General features: G+C 40.5%; 1 protein-coding gene across 2 annotated transcripts in view; it reads right to left on the bottom strand.

Moving 5' to 3' along the window:
- The window catches only part of DMD (dystrophin), a 1188090-nt gene that overhangs the window by 963545 nt on the left and 201197 nt on the right, over positions 1 to 23348 (bottom strand). For both annotated transcript variants that reach the window (XM_081951523.1, XM_081951524.1), the window contains exon 2: positions 11429 to 11490. In XM_081951523.1, coding sequence (XP_081807649.1) covers positions 11429 to 11490 — 62 coding nt within the window. The remainder of the gene's footprint in view (positions 1 to 11428; positions 11491 to 23348) is intronic.

Below are 23348 nucleotides of genomic sequence, written 5' to 3'. Positions count from 1 at the left end.
AAAAAATTCGGGTGCTCAGGCATGAAAATGTGCCGCTCAAACACTATACTTTTCTGCTCACATCGAAAAAAAATTAGAGGGAACATTGCTTCCGGGTCTGTTTTGGCAGGTCACTGCGTGGTGTGGCTCTCTGACTCTCACAGTTTAAAATTTTGGCTCTTTTTGTCGAACTTGTTCGCCACCCCTGGTATAGTGCATCAGAAATCTCTCCACAGGATGCATTCTTTAACCTTTTACTGAACCTGGTAATAATATAATGATCTGCTGATGGGAAATGGATCCCATTCAAATTGAGCAACAATTAGAATACATTAATTGTTTATTTTTATTATTATTTATTACTATCACTATTACTGATTGTATGGTCAGCCAGATCAATATACAGAATTTGGCACTCTTATCTTCCTATCAAGTTCTTCCCAAGAATAGGTTCTTTGTTGTTTAAACTTGTTCAAAGTTGTTTGAAGGTGCTCAAAGTATTGTAGAGCTCTTCCAGGTAAAGCTGCCTGTTGCTATTGACTGATTTTAATAATTTTGTCAATGCCAAAAGTGTTCAAATGATGCTCCAGTTTTTTTCAGATTGCATCCAAGGCACCCATTACTTTGCTCCAGAGATGGGTTGCTCCCGGTATGGACCAGTACGGGCATACCGGTAGTGGAAATTGGCCGTATCTTTCCGTACCATTGGCAATGGCGGCCTGGCCATGCCCCCATACTGATAAGGTCCCCTGGCCTGTCCCTGCTCGTTACCCACGCCCACCTGGTAGCTGCTCTCTCGCTCTCTCACCCTGCCCATCTGCACCATGCTTGCCCAGCCCACACACTTCCTTTGCCAGCCCAGTCAGCAGGGCTGCAGCCGGTGGGCTGCAGTGGTGATGGTGGCGAGAAGTAAGGGAAGTGTGCGCCGGCCAGCATCCATGCCTCCTTCCTCCGCAAATGCGGCCGGGGAGAAATCAGGGGGAGAAAGGGAGGAGAAGATCATCCCTAGCAGAAGCTTGGCTTTCTCCTCCCTCTCTTCCCCTGATTTCTCCCCACCCCATTGCAAGCAAGGCGGCTGTCAAAGAGAATGAAGTGTGGAGTCTTGTTCCTTTTTTAAAATTTTTATTTTTATTTTTAAACATACAAATATAGAAAAATAGACATAGACTACATTCATATGACACACTGGAACTTCATGTTCCTTCTAATAGCAGTTTCAAATCAGCATGTACATTCATCTTTACAAAAATTTCACAATTTTTAACCCTCTTAATTTATCTTTTAATTATCCATCTAGTATTATCCATCTAGTATTCTGGCTGTTAGCCACTTTGTTCCTCTTAAGTATGTATGTGTGTGTGTGTATATAGATATGCTGGTCTTGTTGTATTCGGGTCTTTTCCCATGTAAGATTGAGATTGTCTTGGCAATGTTTCAGCGAGGAACCCTCCTCCCTCACATCAAAGGCACCACAGATAAAATCAGCAAAATTCTCCATAAACACAATATCAAGACAGCCTTCAACACTGACCAAAAAATAGCCAACATTTTAAGAAATCCCAAAGACAAAATCCAGCTAGAAAACCAAGGAGTCTACAAAATACAATGCAAAATCTGCTCTGCAACATACATAGGACAAACGAACAGGAGAATAAATGCACGCATCGCAGAACACAAGAAAGCAGTAAGAAAAAAAGAAAAAACTTCCTCCCTTTTCCAGCACCTTAAAGCGACAGGACATGAAATTAATTGTGAAAGAACCAGGTTGATCTCCAAAGCTGAACACTTCAACAAGAGAATAATTATGGAAGCCATCGAAATAGAGAAACACCCCCACAACATGAATAAACGTGACAATACCTCCCACATACCAGACATCTGGAAACCAGCCCTAGTCAACAAACAAGCCCCACCCACCACCCCAGACGTTATAACACGAAACAACAGACATACAGCCAGCACCAATCAGCACCAATCTACCAATCATAATACAACCACACAACCATTGCTTGACACAATCATTCCACTTACTGAAACAAAGCCAGCATTCCACACCCACCCACCAAGATTTATAGAAAGACGGCAGCTCCAACCATGCTTTAAGCCCAAAACCTAGCCTGAAGATGGCGAGTGAGACATCACCGAAACATTGCCAAGACAATCTCAATCTTACATGGACCGAATACAACAAGACTAGCATACCTACACCCATGAAAATCTATGAAAACATATAGAGATAGATAGATACATAGATAGATAGATAGATAGATAGATAGATAGATAGATAGACAGACAGACAGACAGACAGACAGACAGACAGACAGACAGACAGACAGACAGACATAGACATAGACATAGACATAGACATACATACATATGCATGTACATATATACATATATATATATATACATATATACACATATACACATATACACATATACACATATACACATATACACATATACACATATACACATATACACATATACACATATACACATATACACATATACACATATACACATATACACATATACACATATACACATATACACATATACACATATACATATATACATATATACATATATACGTCTGTGTGTGTTGTATTTGTGCTGATAAATAAATAAAGGGAGTTGTAACACAAATACATAAATTGTATCAGGAACATGCGGTCAGGGGAGGCAGGGGAGGCAGAGCCTCACCGCTCTCATCATGAAAAGAAAAAAAAAGAGAAAAGGGAAAAGGCACACGTGGTCCCATTCCCTGCCTTCCTGAGTCAACATGAAGGGGACCGCGGAGCGCACTGCGCTTCACGGTCCCCTTCATGTTGATTCAGGAAGGCGGGGAATGGGACCACGTATGGAGGAGGCTGAGGCTGCCTCAGCCTCCTACACACATGGTCCCATTTCCTGCCTTCCTAATGACGTCACCAGCCTCACCAGCCATAAACCTCACCGCACGTCACTGAATTGTATATATATAATTTATCCTTAACTTGTAATTTTTATCTCTCTTAGGTCCTTATCATTAATCTTTGTTTCTTTCCTCTAATCACTGATACCATTTTTCCCATATCAAATAAAATTCTTCTTTTCCTTTCCCTGCATTTCTTTTGTTAACTTGTCCATCTCGGCACAGTCCAGAATTTTTCTTATTATTTTGGGTTCATTTGGTGTCAATTTGTTTTTTCATTTCTGAACAAAAACAATCCTAGCCGCATTTTATGTGTAAAATGAAATACAACGTCTCTTTTTTATATTTGGTCATCATTATTCCTAATAGAAACACCTCTGGTTTCCAATCAATTTGGACTCCTGTTATCAATTTTAATCAATTTTCAAACTTTTTCCAATATTTCTTGGCTGCCTCACACATCCACCATGTGTGGTAATATGTTCCGTGTGCTTTTCACTTTTCCAACATGTAAAAATGGTTCTGTTTATATGCCACTGACAGTCATTTTTAAATTTGTCCCCCCAAATTTTTCCCATTTTCCCAATTCAATATTGTAGCCAAAGTTCTGTGCCCATCTTACCATCTGTTCCTTTACTATTTCTTCTTCCACTTTATATTTCAGAAGAAATTTATATATTCTCCCTATCATTTTCTTTTCTGTATTTTGAATTATTTTGTCTAATTCATTTTGTTCTATTTCGAATTCATATATTTTAACATCATTGTTATATCTCGATTTAATTTGCAAATAGGTTAGCCAATCTACTTTCATGCCTTGCTCTGCCAATTCTTGGATTGTTTTTAAATTGCCCTGACCATTTATTAAGTCTTTGTACCTTATCAATTTGTTTATATCAGTGAAATTTGGATGTGTCATCATTTCTATTGGGGATAGCCAATTTGGAATTTTCGGGTAGTGATTTTTAAAAAGTTCATGCCAGTTTTGGAGTAATGCATTTCTAATTAAATCTTTTTGAAAGTATTTATGGGTTTTGTTTTTACTATCCCATAGGAATGTGTGCTATCCTACTTGCAAATCATGGCCTTCTAAAGTCAAGATTCTTTTGTTTTTTAACTTCATCCAGTCCCTCAGCCATGTTAGTGCTGCCGCTTGTGAGTAACTTCCAGTCCTCCCCTCTCCTTCCTGTCTTGCATTAACTTTAGTTTGATCCTCACCTTTTTTCCCTTGCCATATAAACTTGGGTGTTAGTTTATTTAATTCCTGGAATAATATTTTACCCGGGTTTATTGGTGTGGCTTGTAACAGAAATAAAATTCTTGGAAGAATATTCATTTTTACTGTGGCTATACGTCCCAGTAATGATAACTGAATATTCTTCCATCTTTCTAGATTTTTCTATATTTCTGTCATTAGTTTATTATAATTTCCTCTTTGATTGTAGAGCACTTTGCCAACACCCAAATCCCCAAATATTTCACTTTCTTACTTGTTTGCATTTTAGTCACTGATTCCAATTCCTCCTCTTGTTTTTTCATCATATTTTTAGTTATCATTTTTGTTTTAGTTTTATTAATTTTAAATCCTGCCACCTCCCCAAATTCTTCTAGTTTTTGAATTAGTTTAGGGCCAGATTCCAATGGGTCCTCTAGAATAAATACGAGGTCATTGGTGTATGCTTGGATCCTGTATTCTTCATTTTTAATTCTTAGTCCTTTTTTGTCCTGATCTTTTCTAATTTCATTTAGCAATATTTCCAAAGTTAATATAAACAACAAGGGGGAGGCACCCCTATCTAACTCCCTTTTTTATTTCAATCTTATCTGTTAGGTCTCCATTCATAAGAACTTTGGCTGTTTGAGCATTGTATGTTTTCCTATCATTTTTGTAAATTTCTGTCCAAATTTCATCATCTCTAATTGTAATATTATAAATTTCCAAATAACATTATCAAAGGCTTTCTGTGCATCAAGGAAAACCAGTACAGATTGTTTTGCCAGATGTGCCTCATAATACTCAAGTGTGTCTAGGATGATTCTCATATTATTGTTGATGTGTCTATGGGGTAAGAAGTGGTTCTGATCTGGGTGTATTTGTTCATTTAGCACTTGTTTGATCTTTTCCACCATAATTGCTGCAAATAATTTGTAATCAGAATTTAATAATGAGATTGATCAGTAATTTTGGGTTTCTTGTGCATTAGCTTCTTCTTTAGGAATGAGCAATATTACAGCTTCCATCCATGATTCAGGAACTTTGGCTTTCCCTAGAACTTCATTAAACATTTCTAGTCATTAAATTCAGGTTATTAAATTGATCTTATGTTTTATCATTTCTCTTTTTTCTTTTGAAAATTTATTCTGTAGTTCTTTCTGTAATTCTAATTCCATTTCACTGAGCTCTCTTTGCATACCTTCTTGTTGTTCTTTTTGTTTCCTGTTTTTTTCTTGCTATATAAGCAATTGTGAGACCTCTTATGTATGCTTTCATGGTGTCCCAGAGATTTTGCAGTGAATTGTCTTCTTTTTTGTTCACTCTAAAGAATAGTTTTAATTCTTTCTCTAACATTTGGGTGTATTCTGTCTCCTTTACTATATTTTGGTTCATCATCTATCTTTTTTTCTTTTTTGGCCTTTCCATTTTAATTTTATCGGATTATGATCCGCCCAATCATTGGTTTCTATTTCAATTTCTTCTAATTGATTTTGAACCTCCCTCCTCCATGTCTTTGAATGAAGGGATGGACACGCTAAAGAAAGGATGGGAGAATATGAAGAAAGCTCTAGCAGATGCAACAGAAGCTTACAAGAAGCAAGCTGATAAACACCATTCGTTCCAATCCCCCTTTTGTGTGGGAGATAAAGTTTTGTATCTACCAAATACATAAGATTAAGAGTGCCTAGCAAGAAATTGGGCCCCAAATTTTTAGGTCCATTCCCAATAGTGAAGAAAATTAACCCAGTTACAGTTCAACACAGTCTACCAAGAATTCTAGGGAAGATTTACCCAGTATTTCATTGTAGCTTGTTGAAACCAGTAATTGGGTCCAGCATAAGACCGTCCACCCAAGCTCCCCCTCCTTCTGTAGTGGTAGAAGGGGAAACACATTATGTGGGGGGGAAAACTTGGACTCCAGGCTATATAGGGGTCACTTACAGTATTTAGTGCATTGGAAGGGATACCCTTTGTCCGAAGCTACTTGGGTGAAAAGCTGGGACCTAAAAGCAGATAAGTTAGTAAAACAATTCCATGAGAAGGTTCCAGATAAGCCAAAGGGTTCCCCTTGGGTGGGGGGGGGGGGAGGTGGTTAATTTTGTTATGTTGACTTTTATGTTATTCTCTTTTCAGGAAACATTTTTCTTCTGAGGAGAGGCCACCTGTCAGGCCTGCAGTCATATTCCTTTTAGGATCTTTGGCCTGCCACACAATCTATTATTTTACTATGATGTTTCATTAGTGGGGTAATTGGGAGGAGGAATAGTAAGGAGTAGAATGTTGTTGTCTAAATAAAACATTCCTTTCTAGAAGCCCAAGGTCATTCTTTGTCTCTGTACCTCTGCACCTGACCGGAACTTGATGAGTGGAAATGCCAGCGTGGCAGTAGAAGATTGGACCATGTGATGGACTTGTGTGTGTGTGGGGCAAGATCTTGAACTTTCAACTGGGTGGGGGAACCCAGGAAGCTTTCAGATTCGGATTTCCCACAGATATACCAACATGTCTTACTTATTAAATTGGAACTTTGAGGAAAGCTCTGCCTTGGACTCTGATTTAATTCTGGTTGATATTTGGAATGCTGACACTGTGTTCCTGCTCTATCTTCTTTCATGTTTGTCTGTTCTGTTTCTTTCTTTTTCCTAAATAAGTCTTACTAGTCCTCTAATGTATGCTTTACAGGTGTCCCACATATTCTGTAGAGATGTATCCTCCTTCCTGTTCTCTTTGAAAAAAAAGTTTTGCATATATTGCTGAAATTCTTTTTCATTTAATAGATTTTGATTTAATGTCCATCTCATTCTTTTTCTCTGATCTTTCCATGCCATTATTATTGGGTTGTGGTCTGCCCATATGCTTGTTTCTATATCTATCTTTTGTGTTTTAGCAATTAAGTCTATTGTTGTCCAAATCATATCTATTCTTGACCACAGCATGTGTCTATTTGAGTAAAATGTATATTGTTTTTCTCTCAGGTGTCTTCTCCATGTATCTTCTAGGCTTAATTCATCCATCATTGTAAATAATGTTTTAAGCAGTGTTCTCCTTAACCTCTTATTTGACTTTAATAATAATAATAATAATAATAATAATAATAATAATAATAATAATAATAATAATAATAATAATAATAATAATTTAATTTGTTAGCCGCTCCCTCTCCACAAGGGACTCGGGGCGGCGTACAATAAAAACATACATAAATCCATATAAACATACACAAACACACATACACATACATATACATACACGGAGGAGGTAACAATTACATATATCACAATAATAATAATAAAATTAACCATTAAAAATACCCCAAATAAAATTACAAATTTAAAAGGACTGTCAGGAGGAGAGGATAAACTATGGTTGAGCCAGGCCAGATAATTGAAAAAGGTGGGTCTTGAGCTTTACACGGAAGGAGCGGAGATCGGAAGTAATCCTGATGTCAAGGGGGAGGTCATTCCACAGGGCTGGGCCCATCACAGAGAAGGCCCTGCTCCTGGGTGTCGCCCCCCGACACTGTTTAGCGGACGGCACCCGGAGAAGTCCCTCTCTGTGTGAGCGGATTGGTCGTAGGGATGTATGGGGCAGGATGCGATCCTTTGTAGTTTTATAATCCAACTCGTTATTTATTATTGCATTAAAGTCCCCTAATATGCATATTTCTTCATATTCATATTCTATTGTCGTTTTATGCAGTTTTCCATAAAATTCTTCTTGATTCTCATTTGGTGCATATATTGCCACCATCAATATTTTTTCATTATTCATCATTATTTCCACTATCAATATTCTTCCTTCTTCATCTTCAAATATTTGCTTTGAGTGTATTGATTTTCTGATACATAGTGCCACACCTTTTTTGCTTTGATCAGCAGATGTCGCATACAACTTCCCCAATTTCGGAGAATCCAAGTATTTTTTGTGTTGCTTTTTAATATGTACTTCTTGCAGGCATATTATATCTAATTTCAATTTTTCTAATTTATTAAATGTCCTCTTTCTTTTTATATTTGAATTTAGTTCATTTATGTTTAATGAGATTATTTTTATTTCTTCTTCCATGTCTTAGTTATTTGTAGTTTTAGTTGATCTAGTCACTCTCATCTCCATTTGTTCTTTCATCTCCTTTGCTCTTGCTTCTTGTCTTAATGCCCTTTCTTCTTGTTCTTTAACTAATTCTCTCTCTTTCTCCTTCTCTTCTTGTAATTTTGTTCCTCTTTCCTCTCTCCATCTCTCTTCTTCTTGTGGTCCAAAATATTCTTCATAAAATGATTCTGCCTTCTCTACTGTATCCAGCCTGTGTTTTTGTTCCTACCAAGTTACTAGTATTAACCATCTGAAATTAATTCCTTTTTTATTAGGCATTTGGTCAGGAATTGATATTCCCTTCTTAGATCTCTCACCCTTCTTGGCCCTTGTTTAAGAACCATTGTTTCTTTAGATTTGTATTTTCTTGTAGTATTCCTTGCAGCTTGCAAGATCTCTGTTCTCAGTGTTTTCTTAGTAAATCATACATGTACCTCTCTGGGTAATTTATTTCTTATAGCGTATCGTGTATGGACCTTATAGATTTTGTCAATCCCACTTAGCACCTTTTCCTTGGATTCTTCCAGACCGTCCACCAATATGTCTGCAATTTTTTCCATCAGGTTCTCTTCCTTTTCCTCTTCAATATTTTTGAACCTTAAATAATAGTCAGCTTTGTCCATCTCCCAAGAGACATTTATCTTTTCTTGATTTTTATCTGTTGTTTATAATCCATCTCCTCCATTTACTTCTCTGTTGTTTCAACCTTTTCCTCAACTTTTTGCAATCTCTGCTCATTTTTTCCCATTATCTCTTTGACCTCTTTCAAATCTTCAACCACTTTGTTTATTTTTTCCTTGAGGTCTTCATGTATAGTCTGTAGCATACTCTTTAACTCCATACTGACTTTATCTTGTTGCCAGGAAACTTTGAGGGCCAAAAATGAAAAGGGCCATTGTGACTATGTCAAAAGTTGTGCAACCTGTGCAGCAATGAAGAAAATACCAGGGAAGCCTACAGGGTTTCTCCAACAAGTGGCAGACCCGTTCTGGCCTTGGGAAGAAATTGTCATGAACTTTATAGTAGAGCTCACTGAGAGTGGGGGCAACATGGTCATTTAGACTATAATTTACCTGTTCTCAAAACAAGCCCATTGCATAGCCTGTTTCAGTCTCCCATTAGCCCACAAACTGGCCAAACTGTTAGTAAAACACATCTACATGCTACATGGCATTCCTCATAGAATCATCTCTGAGAAGGGGTCCAACTTACAGCTAAGTTCTGGAGGGAGTTTATATGGTCCATTTGGTCCTCACAGGGGCTTAGTTCAGCATTTCATCCAAGTACTAACAGGGCTGTGGAACAAGCTAACACCATGGTTGAACAATATTTAAGACATAGATTACCAACAAATCAATTGGCAGAATTACAGCCTTTTGCTAAAGTGGCATATAATAATGTGGTATATAGTAGCATCAACTTAACCCCAGTGGTCACCAGTGGCATGGAATTCATCCCCATGCCTGAGCTCCTTAGGGAGCCACTCTCTTCCATGTCCTTAAGTGAGTGGATGAAATCCCTGAAAAAAAGCCTGGAAAATATGAAACAAGCCCTTCAAGAAGCGGCAAAAACCCATAAAGCACAAGCCGATAAACATGAAGCCCCACAGAAGCCTTTCAAGATATGAAATATTTGAGGTTAAAACTCCCCCGCAGAAGCTAGGGCCAAAATTCATAGGCCCTTTCGCAGTAGTGAAAGTGATTAACCCTGTTACAGTACAGCTAAAATTTCCCCCACCTACTAGGGAAGTGCATCCGGTTTTTCACACCAGTTTGCTAAAGCTGGTGTAGACTCCCAGCTGAGGCCAGTAGACCAGGCATCCCCAAAACTGATCATAGTGCAAGGAGAAACACATTATAAAATGAAGGGAACCTTAGATTCCAGATTGTACAAGGGGAGGTTGCAATACTTAGTACAATGGAATGGATACCTATCTCCAAAGCTATGTGGGTAAAGAGCTGGGATGTAAAAGCAGACAGACTGGTCAAACACTTCCATAAGAAATACCCTCAAAAACCAAAGGGACTTCCGGGAGGAGGAAGAGATGGTTAATTCGAGCACAGATTAACCTCTATATGGTTTCTTTTCTTTTTCAGGAGCTTCTCATCAGATAAGTGGGTCCAACTGTCAACCCTGAAGCACTGAGGCCATCTTTGAGGCTTCAAGGTTGCTACAAGGAAGAAGAGGTGATAGGGAGGGGGGTAGTTATCCATATCTGAGAAGTAAACTCAAAGATTGTTCCTTAAAAGAACTAGCTTGTAATCATATCCAACATTCCCAAAAACACTGTTTTCAATTAAAACACACCATTTTATACTGATTTTACCAGAACCAATTCCGAAACCATAGCAGTGAATATTTTTGTTATTTTGCATTCATTTAGTTTTGTATTCATTTTTTACAAAATTATTCAAGAGAGAAAACTAGCCAGCAAAGCTAACACAAACCAAAGCTAGGTAGCCCTCAACTTATGACCACAATTGAGCTCAAAATTTATGTTGCTAAGTGAGAAATTAGTTAAGTGAGCTTTGCTTCATTTTACAACCTTTTGTGCAGGGGTGGGTTCTAGCCAGGATTACTGCTGGTTCATTCATGGGCGTGCTTTGTGTAAATGCTGTATGGGCACTGCACGTGTATGCGCAATTCAATAGAAATTGTTCTGCGCTTGCACAGAACTCAAAAACAAGATGCCGGTGGCGACTGCAGCAACTGGGGAACCAGTTCAAAGGCGTGGCCAGCCTGAGTCGCTGCCGGTTCTGCGACCCAGGCCAGCATGCCACTACCAGTTTGGCTGAATCGGGCCGAAGTGGTAGGAACCCACCACTGCTTTTGTGCCACATTTATTAAGTGAATCTCTGCAGTTCTTAAATTACTAGCAAGGTTGTTAAATGAATATGGTTTTCCCATTGACTTTGCTTGTCAAAAGTTTGCAAAAGGGGATCACATGATCCCAAGACACTGAAAACTTCATAAATATAATTCAATTGTCAAGCACCTGAATGTAAATCATATGCCCATGGGGATGTTGCAACATAGGAGTGAAAAATGGGGATAAATCACTTTTCTCAGTGCTGTTGTAAGTTCAAATGGTCATTAAATGAACTCTTGTAAGTTGAGGTACTGATTGAAAGCATTCTGGTTAATGTTCTCCTTAAATAATAGCTATACAATATGATTTATTCTTGAGTTACATTTTATTTTTAATGAAAAATGAGTATTTTTCTTACCTTAGAAAACTGTGCATTTATCCATTTTGTGAATGTTTTCTTTTGAACATCTTCCCTTTCATCTATAAAAGAAAGCACAGTTCGTGAGATTTCCTAAAAATGCCCTAATTGATTCATGAGCATCGAGTCAAGGTTCAATACAAAAACTAGTCACTTATTAGGAGCACTATTAGGCAAGATCTGTTCGCAGTCAAGTCTATACTTTGTTTGATTTATGGCTGACCTTTACCTCTGTTCCTTCCCTCCCCTCAGTCTGTGTCATAGATCACATTCCCCTATGAGATGCACCCATCCCAAGCCAGCTGCAGTAATCTGACATCCAACTCCAGCTGACAGTATGTGTGGAATGCACTCTCCCTCCTTGTCTCCCATGACAACACTGGGAGTTGACATAGTTGTTCATTCAAAATGGTTACTAAAGAATTCATTTCTACACTATTTGCTGATTGTTCAATTAAAAACTTTTTAAAAAACAGTATCAAATAATCTCTAACTAAACCAAAAGGGCTACAATCTCCAAATGCTTAATACCTCAAAATCAGATCAGATTAGTTCTTGCTTGGACTATCAAATCCATCCATATGTACATTAATTCAACTATTGGAAGGAGACAATAGAAATACTTGGGTGCCTACTGTCACAAAACTATGGCATACTGTATATGGATGATTATAAAGTGCAAATGGATAAATGCACCTTAACTCATAAATATTACATTAATTAACTTAATTAAATGCAGATTGTCTGAGCAGGCATGATTTTCAAATGTAAAATGTGAAATTGGTCAGTTTTGGATAGCATCAGGAAAAAAGATTATTATTTTTTGCAACATATGATGCAGAGGTGGTCTGTTATTGGTTTCTTATGAGACTTTTTAAAACTTCACCATCCAATTGAAGTCTATAGATTTCTTGGTGGTCTGTTTTATTATTTCAACAATTAGTCTGACCAAAGTTTTAATTTTAACTCACTAAATCCTACACTATGTTTTAAAATATTGTGAGGTTTTTTAAATTGAATATTATATCAAAAAATACCTTTCTAGATCACCTTCCCCCCATTCCAACAAAGAAAGAAGAAATAGTTGAAAAGCAATAAAAAAGAAATATATAATTTTGAGAAAAAGTAGTATTTAACTTGGCCATTTGTTCAGTGATTGTTCTAAACTATAATGATGCTGAATAAAGGAACCTTTACTTTAAATTATGATCATTGCAATATCCCTGGGGCAGAGGTGGGTTCCTACCAGTTTGCACTGGTTTGGGAGAACTGGCAGTGGAAATTGGGCCTGGGTCACTGAACTGGTATGTATGGCAGGCTGGCCACACCCTCGAATTGGTTCCCGGGTCGCTTGCCCCACCCACCCGCCCACAACACCCAGTCACTCCTCACATGCTTGCCTAAGCTGCCATGTGATGCCTGCCCTGCATCTGAATTGAGCTGCCTCCTCCTGCCTACAGTTAAGTCTCACTAGCCACCCCTCCCCGAAGCTTGCTGCACTCCCCCCATTATCCCCATCAGGCTTGCAACTTTATCTTCCCCTGCCCCTTCCTGGAGTCCCCACGAGCCCCATTATGGGGGGGTGCCTAGCAAGCCTCCCTGAAGCCCCCGGGAGCAAAAATGGGTTGCAGGGGGAGGGGCTTCAAGGGAGAAAGAAAAAGTAAATCCTCCCCATTTGGGGATCCCCAAGTGCATGGAGCAGAGGTCTTCAAACTTGGCAACTTTAAGACTTGTGGATTTCAACTCCCAGAATTCAATTCTGCTGGCGGAGAATTCTGGGAGTTGAAGTCCACAAGTCTTAAAGTTGCCAAGTTTAAAGCCCTCTGGCATGAAGCTTGAGTTGAGAGCTTATTGAAAATGCTGCTAGCTATCCTTGCTCAGACTAAGTTAATCAATAGTGGAGCTCTAGGAATGCCAGATGATCAATAGGCCTGTTCTCAGTTTTAAAATGTCTGGCTTTTTTTCCTCTGGCCAAAGACCTTCTGGTGTTCTCCACAGGAAGGAAGGAATGGAGAAAGAAAGAAAGAAAGAGGAGAGAAAGAAAGAAAGAAAGAGGAGAGAAAGAAAAAAAAGAAATAGGGAGGGTAGGAAGGGAGAAAGAAAGAAAGAAAGGGAGGGAAGGGAGAAAGAAAGAAAGAAAGAAAGAAAGAAAGAAAGAAAGAAAGAAAGAAAGAAAGAAAGAAAGAAAGAAAGAAAGAAAGAAAGAGGAGGGAAGGGAGAAAGAGGTAAGGGAGAAAGAAAGAAAGAAAGAAAGAAAGAAAGAAAGAAAGAAAGAAAGAAAGAAAGAAAGAAAGAAAGAAAGAAAGAGGGAGGGAGGGAGGGGGGAAAGGGAGAAAGAGGGAAGGGAAAGTGAATGAGATATGGATGGATGGATGGATGGATGTGTAATGAAGTGTATGCTTTATATTATATCTTAAGTTCAATTGCTATGCCCAGTTCTTTATGCATATTAGGAAACAGTTAACTGGTTCCTCTCATAAAACAGTTTTCTCTGCACTGTGGAGTTTTTCCTTGGGTTGCAGTATGCTTCAAACTCTGCAAACAGTACCTTTTCTTTTTGTCCTCTTCAGTGATCTCCCCACTTGCTTGCCAGGCTCTGCACACATCACATCCTTTCTGTCCCACACATATCAGAAAATGTGCTGCTTTCTGCTGATCAGTCCATTTGTCTGCATTGGGTCCTGCATATATAAGCTCTATCAGCTCCTTCCACTTTGATCAGTTTTCAGATATGTTCCCTGACTCCAAATCCAAGGAAGGAATGTTCTTTGTGTTGCTGTTTGCTGCCATGACTCTTCTCACCCTACTCCTTAACACAATATAAAGGCAGACAGCAAGGAGCTTGAACCAGAGGCTTGTCTTTACTCAGCAGCAACCATTTTACAACTTCCTGCCCCCAGATCTGCAGATCCAATGCAGACAAATGGACTGATCAGCAGAAAGCAGCACACTTTCTGATATGTGTGGGACCGAAAGGATGCGATGTGTCCAGAGCCTGGCAAGCAAGTGGGGAGATCACTGACGAGGACAAAAAGAAAAGGTACTGTTTGCAGAGTTTGAAGCATATTGCAACCCAAGGAAAAACTCCACAGTGCAGAGAAAACTGTTTTATGAGAGGAACCAGTGTGGAGGTGAATCTGTGGATGAATGGGTGACACAGCTGTGCTTGCTTGCCAAAGACTGTACTTTTCATGATGTTGGAGATAAGATTAAAGACCATATTCTGATGGGCAGTAAGTTTAAGGAAGTTCAGGAAAAACTGCTGCAGGAAGAAGACTTACATCTTAAGAAAGCTATAAGGATTGCCAGAGCATATGAAATGTCATGAAAGGACATGCAGTCTGGTTACTGGCAACTGCATCTTGATGAAGCCAGCAGTTACCTCACCACTTTCAACTCCCTGCAGGTTGTTAGCGCTTTCACAAGAGTACCTTTCGGCATAGCGTCTGCACAGGAAATATTTCAAAAGAAATCACACAAACTGATTGCTCGTCTACAAGGTGTTGAAGTAATAGTTGATGATTTGTTGGTCTATGGAAAGGATCAAATAGAGCATGACAGAAACCTTACTGCTTTGCTCAATCAATGTCGTGAGAAAAATGTTAACCTCAATCCAAACAAAATGCAAATTGGGGTAGAAGAAGTGACATATTTTGGACACCTACTAACCAAAGAGGGCTTGATGCCTGATCCAAAGAAGATTACAGCAGTTCTTAACATGAAGGCCCCAACCTCCAGAAAGAAGCTGGAAACATCATTGGGCATTTTCAACTACTTATCCAAATTCTCTCAGGGTCTCGCTCAACAGACAGCACCACTATGTGCATTGCTTCAGAAGGATGCTGTTTGGTGTTGGGATGCAAACATGGAAAAGACTTTTGACAAAGTGAAGAAACTGATCACCAAACATCCAGGGCCAATACTGAAATATTTTGATGTAAATGCTGATACTGTGCTTCAAGTGGATGCATCCCAGTTTGGGTTAGGTGTTGTATTGACTCAACAAGGACATCCCACTTCACATGCACTGACCACGACACAAGCCAATTATACTCAAATTGAGAAAGAGATGCTGGCCATTGTGAATAGATGTGAGAAATTTCACCAGTACATATATGGTCGCCCAGTAGTTGTGGAAACTGACCACAAGCCATTGGAGTACATACTACAAAAACCGCTAGCTTCTACACCTCCATGCTTGCAGCGAATGATTATGAAATTACAGCAGTATGATCTTACAGTGAAGTATAAGCCTGGAAAGGAAATTCCAATGGCAGATAGCCTGTCAATGGTGTTTCCAGAAGGACATGAAGCCAGGGATGAATCTGAGTTGGAAAAGCAGGTACATACAGTACTAGTGAACATGCCAATATCAGATATATGGCTGGAGAAGATAAGACAAGACACAAACAGGATAAAGTACTAAAGAAACTGACTCATGTCACGTGCAATGGCTGGCCAGAAAAACGCAAGAAGTTGTGTCCTGAGCTGCAGGAATTCTGTCCTGTGAAAGATAAACTATCTATTCATGAGGATATCATATTAATGGGTGACTGTATTCTTATTCCTAAGTCACAGCAGGCAGAAGTAATGGAACAAATTCATCAGGGACATTTGGGCATTACTCTGTGTAAACGCAGAGCACGGGAGATGGTTTACTGGCCTAATTTGGACTCTGATATTGAAACACTTGTGAAGAAGTGTGACACCTGCCAGACATTTCAAAAAAAAAAATGTGAAAGAACATCTTTCACCATGGAATGTTCCTTCACGAGCGTGGCAGAGACTGGCTACAGATATTTTTCATTTTGGGAAGAAATTCCATTGGAGTCAATATAATCTATCTTTTTAGCAATATAATAATTTCAGTTTCTCTATCATACCATTGAATATTGTTAAAATAGAATTATTGCTAAATAATAATAATGCAATCTTCGCATCATGCCCATGGTTACGGTACATTATCACTATTTGTATATTAATATTGCCATCATACATGTTATATATTCATTCCATGGGTACTAAAAAGCTGTCAATGTATACTTCATTTTTTTCATCAGAACTCAAGACAGTTTGCATAAGGAATGAGAGAGAAGGTTTTTTTTTTTCATTTTTCTCCAACAACAACTATATGACTAATGAAACTAAAAGAAAACAAATGCTCTAATGTCATGTAGGAAACTTCCACAATCAAACATAGACATGTACTGGTGTTCCAAGGTCTTAAACAATGAACTAACATCTGCTCAAAACACAATGTGATTGAATAGTACAAGATTTTCATCTAACCACAGATAAAATTTCTCAACGTCACAAATCAGTCAGTGTTTATGACTACAGCACGAGCTTTTTTTCCCTTAGAAAGTACTGAAAGCTTTCTTTCCTGCACTACAGCATAGAAGATTTCCTTTTTGCAGTTGACAACCATGTTATACCAATAGAGAAATATCTTCACTGATGTTATAACACTACTTTCCAGAGTTGAAAGCTCTTCAGTTTTGTTCACATGTTCAGTTCTAGATGTCATCTTATTAGAAAGATAAAATAGAAAAGGCCATCTGGACTAAGTTCAATCTACTTCTCAGTGTAGAAAACCAAGTTTTTCAGGCTGCCTGTAAGCTGAAAAAAAGGAGGGGGGGCACCTTGAACGAACAGGAGAAAAGTGCTATGATTGCACAAGGTCCAACTTACGTAGTTCTTTCAAATCAATTTCAAAGAATGTATAGCCCTAATTTCTCTAAGTTAATCAATGAAGAAGATAGCTATGCATCAGATCTGTGTCATACTGTAATTAATATTAGTATTAGATAATTACCAGCACACTAATATATGTGGACTAATGTGTAATTCCTATACTTTCATAAATTATGTGCCTTGTTTCTAAGGAACATAATTCCTGTTCTGAAGTCCAACAAATCAATTAATCTGAACATAGTATAAATTGTTCATAAACAGGCTATGAACAGAAATATATTATTCTAGCTGTTTGTTCCTTATGTCCACAATACATTTTGTGCCAAGAGGATGTACTGTCTATAACAATTAAATTTATCTGTGATCTGGTGGTAATATCTGTCTGTCACTCACTCACTTTAGCCTAGGAAGAAGTCAATTCATTTAAAACCTAATGTCAAATAGGCTACATCAGAGTATTTCTTAACTAACAAGGTAATTAAGAATCATGAATATTACAGGATCCCGGGAGCTGCGGCGACATCATCAAGATGAAATCCAGTGGAGGCAGAAATGTTGTCGGTGCTCCCGGACTTCGTCTTGATGATGAAGCCACGAAAGCGACTGGGGAACGACGAGAACCTTCCTGCCTCTGCTGGACTTCGCGCGCTCCTCACGACTGCAATATACGTCCAGAAGCGGCTTCCAGCCCAACAGCCCCTGCCACTTCTGGACATCTATTGCAGTCGCGAGGAGCGCGCAAAGTACAGCAGAGGCAGGAAGGTTATTGGTGCTTCCGAGAACCCTCCTGCCTCCGCCGGTTGCCCAGCTGGCACTGCCCCGCGCGCGCACCTCCTCTTCCTCCTCCTCCTCCCTCCTCTTCCTCTTCACTCCCCAAAAGCTCTTCTTACCGGAGCTTAGCAGGAACGGTGTAAAAGGGATGGGAGGATATATATATTATAATTTATTATTATATATTATATATTATTTCATGATGAGAGGTGAGGCTCTGCCTCCCCTGCCTCCCCTGACCGCTCATCCCTGACTAGAAGGCATCTCCAGTTGGGGTGGTGGATTAATTGGACCATGTGATGGACAAGTGGGTGAAGGGGAAGGGATTTCTTTTGGGTGGGGAAAACCTGGGAGCTTTCAAATTCAGGTTTTGCCAGATGTGCTAATATGACATCTCTAATAAAATGGAACTTTGAGGAACTGATGGCCTTGGAGTCTTCATTGGTTGGGGGTGTTTCTTGGAACCCAGACAGCAACTATTCAGATTGGATGTGAGCTGTCTCCTGGTTCTCTCCTTTTTTATTCACTGGCTCTTCGTTCTTCACTATGGTTGAATGTTGGCGAAGTTGCCTTCATACTAACAGTTCTTCCTCCAGACGTCAGGAGAGGAATATTTTGTCAAGAGGAAAAAATATTGAAGTGGTCACTTGAGATAGGATCACACACCAAATAAATCAACATTTACCATATTTTTGGAGTATAAGATGCACCGGAGTATAAGACGCACCAAGGTTTTGAAGAGACAAATTTAAAAAAAAGTTTTTGCACTTTGCAAACCTCCCCAAAATGGCCCACTTTTTGCGAAAATGGGCCCGTTTCCCCCCCAAAAGGCATGAATAGTCTTTAGGAAGTTTTTTGCTCATTTCTGCCCTCCCCAGCCCCCAGGAACTCTCTAAAAGCTTCCTACAAGCTATGCACATCTATTTTGGTGAAGGGGTTGGGGTTTCAGGAGGCAAAAAATGCTGTATTCAGTGTATAAGACGCACCCAGATTTTTAGCCTCTTTTTGGAGGGAAAAAGGTGTGTCTTATATTCCGAAAAATACACTATATAGTCTTAGTATAAAAACAGTTATATATTATACCTTATTTATTAAATGTTATTGGATCCTCACCCCTGCTTTTATTCTTATTAGAATTCCTGTGATCTAAAACAAGGCAACAATGACTCTCAACCCAACCTATCTCACAGGATTGTTGTTGTGGGGAAAATAAGAGGAAGAAATGTTAGGTATGCATGCTGCTTTGAGTCATTTATAAAGAAGTAAAGATGGAATACAAGTCTAATACAGCCTCAAAGTGGATGATGGGATGCCAAGTGGCATTTGAAAAGCTAAAAAGCCTTTTCTCTGTTGAACTGGTTTTAAAGCACCCAGACCCAGAAACCCCATTTGTGATGCAAGCTGATGCCAGTGATGTAGCAATCAGGGTTGTCCTGCTCCAGAAAACCAGAAGGGGCAGTTGCAGCCATGTGTTTACATCTCAAAAAAGGCTGAGATGCTAAGTAAAACAAAAAAAGAAAAGGTAGAAACTGTTGATATCACTTCAATAACAGAGGTTCTTTTTGCTCTCACTATTGCATAGCCAAAACACTCTTTCACTAAAATTCAGATTCCCAGAAAAACTATGCGGAGCTTTACTATATACCAAAGATTAAAATAAGACCAAATCCGCTTCTTCTTTACATCATTGTATTGAATTGAATTTCAACAAAAGGCTAAAAATAAATATTTAATGTAACTGGGAATTCAGGGATAGATATATTAAAGTAATAGATAGAAAAATAATAAAATGTATCCCAATTTCATTAAAACCACATTCTGGATTATGAATGAAAACAAACGAGATTAGAATGTAAGTCAAATACATTTCAAAAAGTTGTTTAGGGAAATAATCTCTTAGGCTTCATGTTTTGTCTCAAAGTAATCTACAAAATTGACTGAAATGTATTTTGATTTGTTTAAAATAATTTTCATTTAATAAACAATAATATTTTGGTGAAATTTTCATAGATAACATATTACATTTTTACAACTGTTGAAGTACGTGTTCTGTTTTTCATTGACAGTCATCTCTGTAGCAGTTCACAGACAATTACAATTTCATACTGGATTTAAATTCCCATATGAGATATCAACCTCCACTACCTTACAATATAATATTCACCTGAAACTGTTAGATATTAGCATAAACCGCTGTAAGTCTCCACTCAGGTCCGCCACTAGGGCGGGAACAAGGGGTTGTTCTGATTGGTCGGGAGGCGTACCAGATCCCTATAAAAGGGGAGCTACTCGACCCCAAAGAAAGCTGGATCACTACTACTACTAAATAAAGAGCTGTTGTTGTCACTATCGTCTGGAGTCTGTCTCTCGTTGCCCGAATCTAACATTGGCGATGAAGGTGGGATCGAGAGGCAGATAGGACGAAGAAGCTACCTCCAGAATCTACGAATCCGATCCAGCCCTGGAATTTGGCGGAACTTCCGGCGGCCATCTCAGCGCGGCAAATTCGAACGCAGACAAGATGTCGATGCATGCTCCACCAACTCCATACGACCCAATCGTCGAGCATTGGGAATCCTACATGCTGAGATTCGAATGCTTCCTCGAGGCAAACGATCTCATGGGAGTACCGGACTCTCGGAAAAAGAATATGTTCCTGAGCTACTGCGGTCGAGAAGTCTTCGAAACGGCCAAGGATCTCTCCGAGCCAACCCCCATCCAGGTGGTAACATGGACGGCGCTACAGCAGACGCTGCAAACGCATTACGCACCAAAACCTTCCCGCCACGTTCGCCGCCAGGAATTCAACACGAGGAACCAGAAGGCGGGAGAATCCATAAACCAGTACGTTGCAGCACTTCGAAAAGCAGCAACGCATTGCGAGCTCAGGGACCTGGACGAGCAAATCCTGGCGCGCCTCATTTGCGGGTTAAAAGACATTTCGTTACAAAAACGATTGTTGGCCATATCCAACCTAAACCTGCAAATTGCACTGGACGAGGCGAGAGCTTCCGAATCGGCGGACAGATCATCTGAAACAATACAACGTGGGTACAGCGCAACCCAGACCGGAGCCAGGCAATCCAGAGTGCACTACGAGGCCGCCGATCAAGAGGCTGAGGACAGCAAATACGAAGACAGTCATCGCATGCGGAGCAGTCACACGAGACCGGCGGGAAGATCCAAATTCCGTTTGCAACCTTGTGCAAGCTGCGGAGGGAACCACCCCCGGTCTACCTGCCGTTTCAGAAACGTTGTTTGCTCGCATTGCGACAAACTTGGGCACATCGCACGAGTGTGCCGGAGCGAAGTCCCTGCCACCCAATGGCAGCCTCCTATGTACTGCCGACAGAAGCCTAACCCAGGGGCTTGGTGAAAAAACAAAGGGCGCCCAGAGAGAGAGCCAAGGGAGTCAGCCGAGAGAGAGTATCCCCAAAGAGCTGAAAGGGCGTATTCACAGAGAGCCGAGAGAGAGTATTCCCAGGAAGCTGAGAGAGAGTACCCGCAGAGAGAACCCATGAGAACCTATCTCACAACGATAGGTCAGGTCCGCACAAAGCGGCCTAAAAAGCTGAAACTCACTGTCCTCCTGGAGGACTCCCCTTGCGAGCTGGAAGTCGACACAGGATCATCCCTGACGATTATCTCGTGGTCAACCATGAAAAAGGCAATTCCGAGCCTTAAGAAGCACCAACTACGAACACCAGACATCCTGCTACGAGAATACCAAGGAAACAGGGTCCCCATCATGGGTCAAGGCACATTTCGGGTCCAGTTCAAGGACATCATAGCCCAGCTGCCCGTGACCGTCGCCAGCGCACCGTTACAGAGCCTCCTGGGACTGGATTGGTTCGAAGCCCTGGGGCTAGAAGTCACTGGGATCAACGCCATGGAGAACAACAGCGCTGAGGAAATTTTTAAGGAGTTCGAGGATGTATTCAGCCCCGGCCTTGGTAAGTATGTGGGAAAGCCAATCTCATTCAATTTAGACCCTAAAGTGGCGCCAATCCGACTCAAACCTAGAAGAGTGCATTTTGCACTCCGTCCCAAGATTGACAAAGAAATTGATAAGCTCGTAGAGCAAGGGATCCTTGAACTGGTGGATCACGCGCGCTGGGAAACTCCCATTGTGACCCCAGTTAAGCCAGACGGGTCAGTCCGCATCTGCGCGGACTATAAATGCACAATTAATGTCGCCCTACAACAGAGCGCATATCCTGTGCCCGTAGTCCAACACTTATTGCACTCGTTGGGGCAAGGAAAAATATTTGCGAAGTTAGACATGGCACAAGCGTATCAGCAGCTGCCTGTGGATAGCGCCACGGCGGAGGCCCAAACTATAGTGACGCACAGGGGTGCTTTCAAATGCAACCGGTTACAATTCGGCGTAAGCATCGCTCCAGGGCTGTTCCAAAGCGTCATGGAATGGCTTTTTCAGGGCATACCAGGAGTTGTCCCATATTTTGACGATATCTTGGTGTCGGCTGCAAACGAGGAGCAACTATTAAAACGTGTTAGAACTGTTTTGGCCAGAATCAGAGAAAAGGGTCTCCGCCTAAAAAAGGGAAAATGCCAAATTAACGTGCCTATCGTAGAATTCCTGGGGTATAGAATCGATGGACTGGGTATACACCCAACATCGAAGAAAATTAAGGTGATCCAGGACGCCCCCACACCACGAAATCAGACCGAGTTGCAGGCATTCCTCGGACTTCTTAACTTCTACAGCGTTTTTCTAAGACAGAAAGCTACCATCGCTGAGCCGCTACACTGACTCCTAGACAAGAACGCAAAATGGACCTGGGGACGCTCCGAGGCGAACGCTTTCACCGCAGTAAAGCGTCTACTCACGACCGACTCGTTACTCATCCAATACAGCCAGACCCTACCACTGGTATTGACCTGCGATGCATCACCTTTCGGCGTCGGCGCAGTACTCAGCCACAGAATGCCAAACGGTAATGAAGCACCCATCGCATTCTACTCAAGGACTTTGTCATCGGCAGAACGGAACTACAGTCAAATGGACAGGGAAGCGTTAGCCGCTGTGGCTGGAGTCAAACGTTTCCACGAGTATCTCTACGGCTGTGATTTCAAACTTATCACAGACCACAAACCATTGCTGGGTCTTTTGGCGGGAAACCGCCCCACACCGGTCTCACTCTCTCCGCGCATGACCAGGTGGACTGTTTTCCTGGCTGCGTATTCCTACAAATTGATACATCGACCGGGTTCCACATTAGGGCACGCAGACGTACTCAGCCATTGCCCACTACCCGAACTGTTAACAGACCCCACTCCCGAGATACAGGTTCTTTTGATTGACTGTTTGGACTCAGGGCCAGTTTCGTCTGAGGACGTTGCTAGGTTTTCGGCTAAGGACAACGCAATCAGACAAGTACAAACTTGGGTATGGAGGGGGTGGCCCAAAGGGAATGTGGGACCCGAATTCAAA

This window comes from Natrix helvetica (genome assembly GCF_964273705.1).
Source record: "Natrix helvetica genome assembly, chromosome: 4".
Taxonomy (NCBI): domain Eukaryota; kingdom Metazoa; phylum Chordata; class Lepidosauria; order Squamata; family Natricidae; genus Natrix; species Natrix helvetica.
This window is presented reverse-complemented; position numbering and strand designations above follow the sequence as displayed.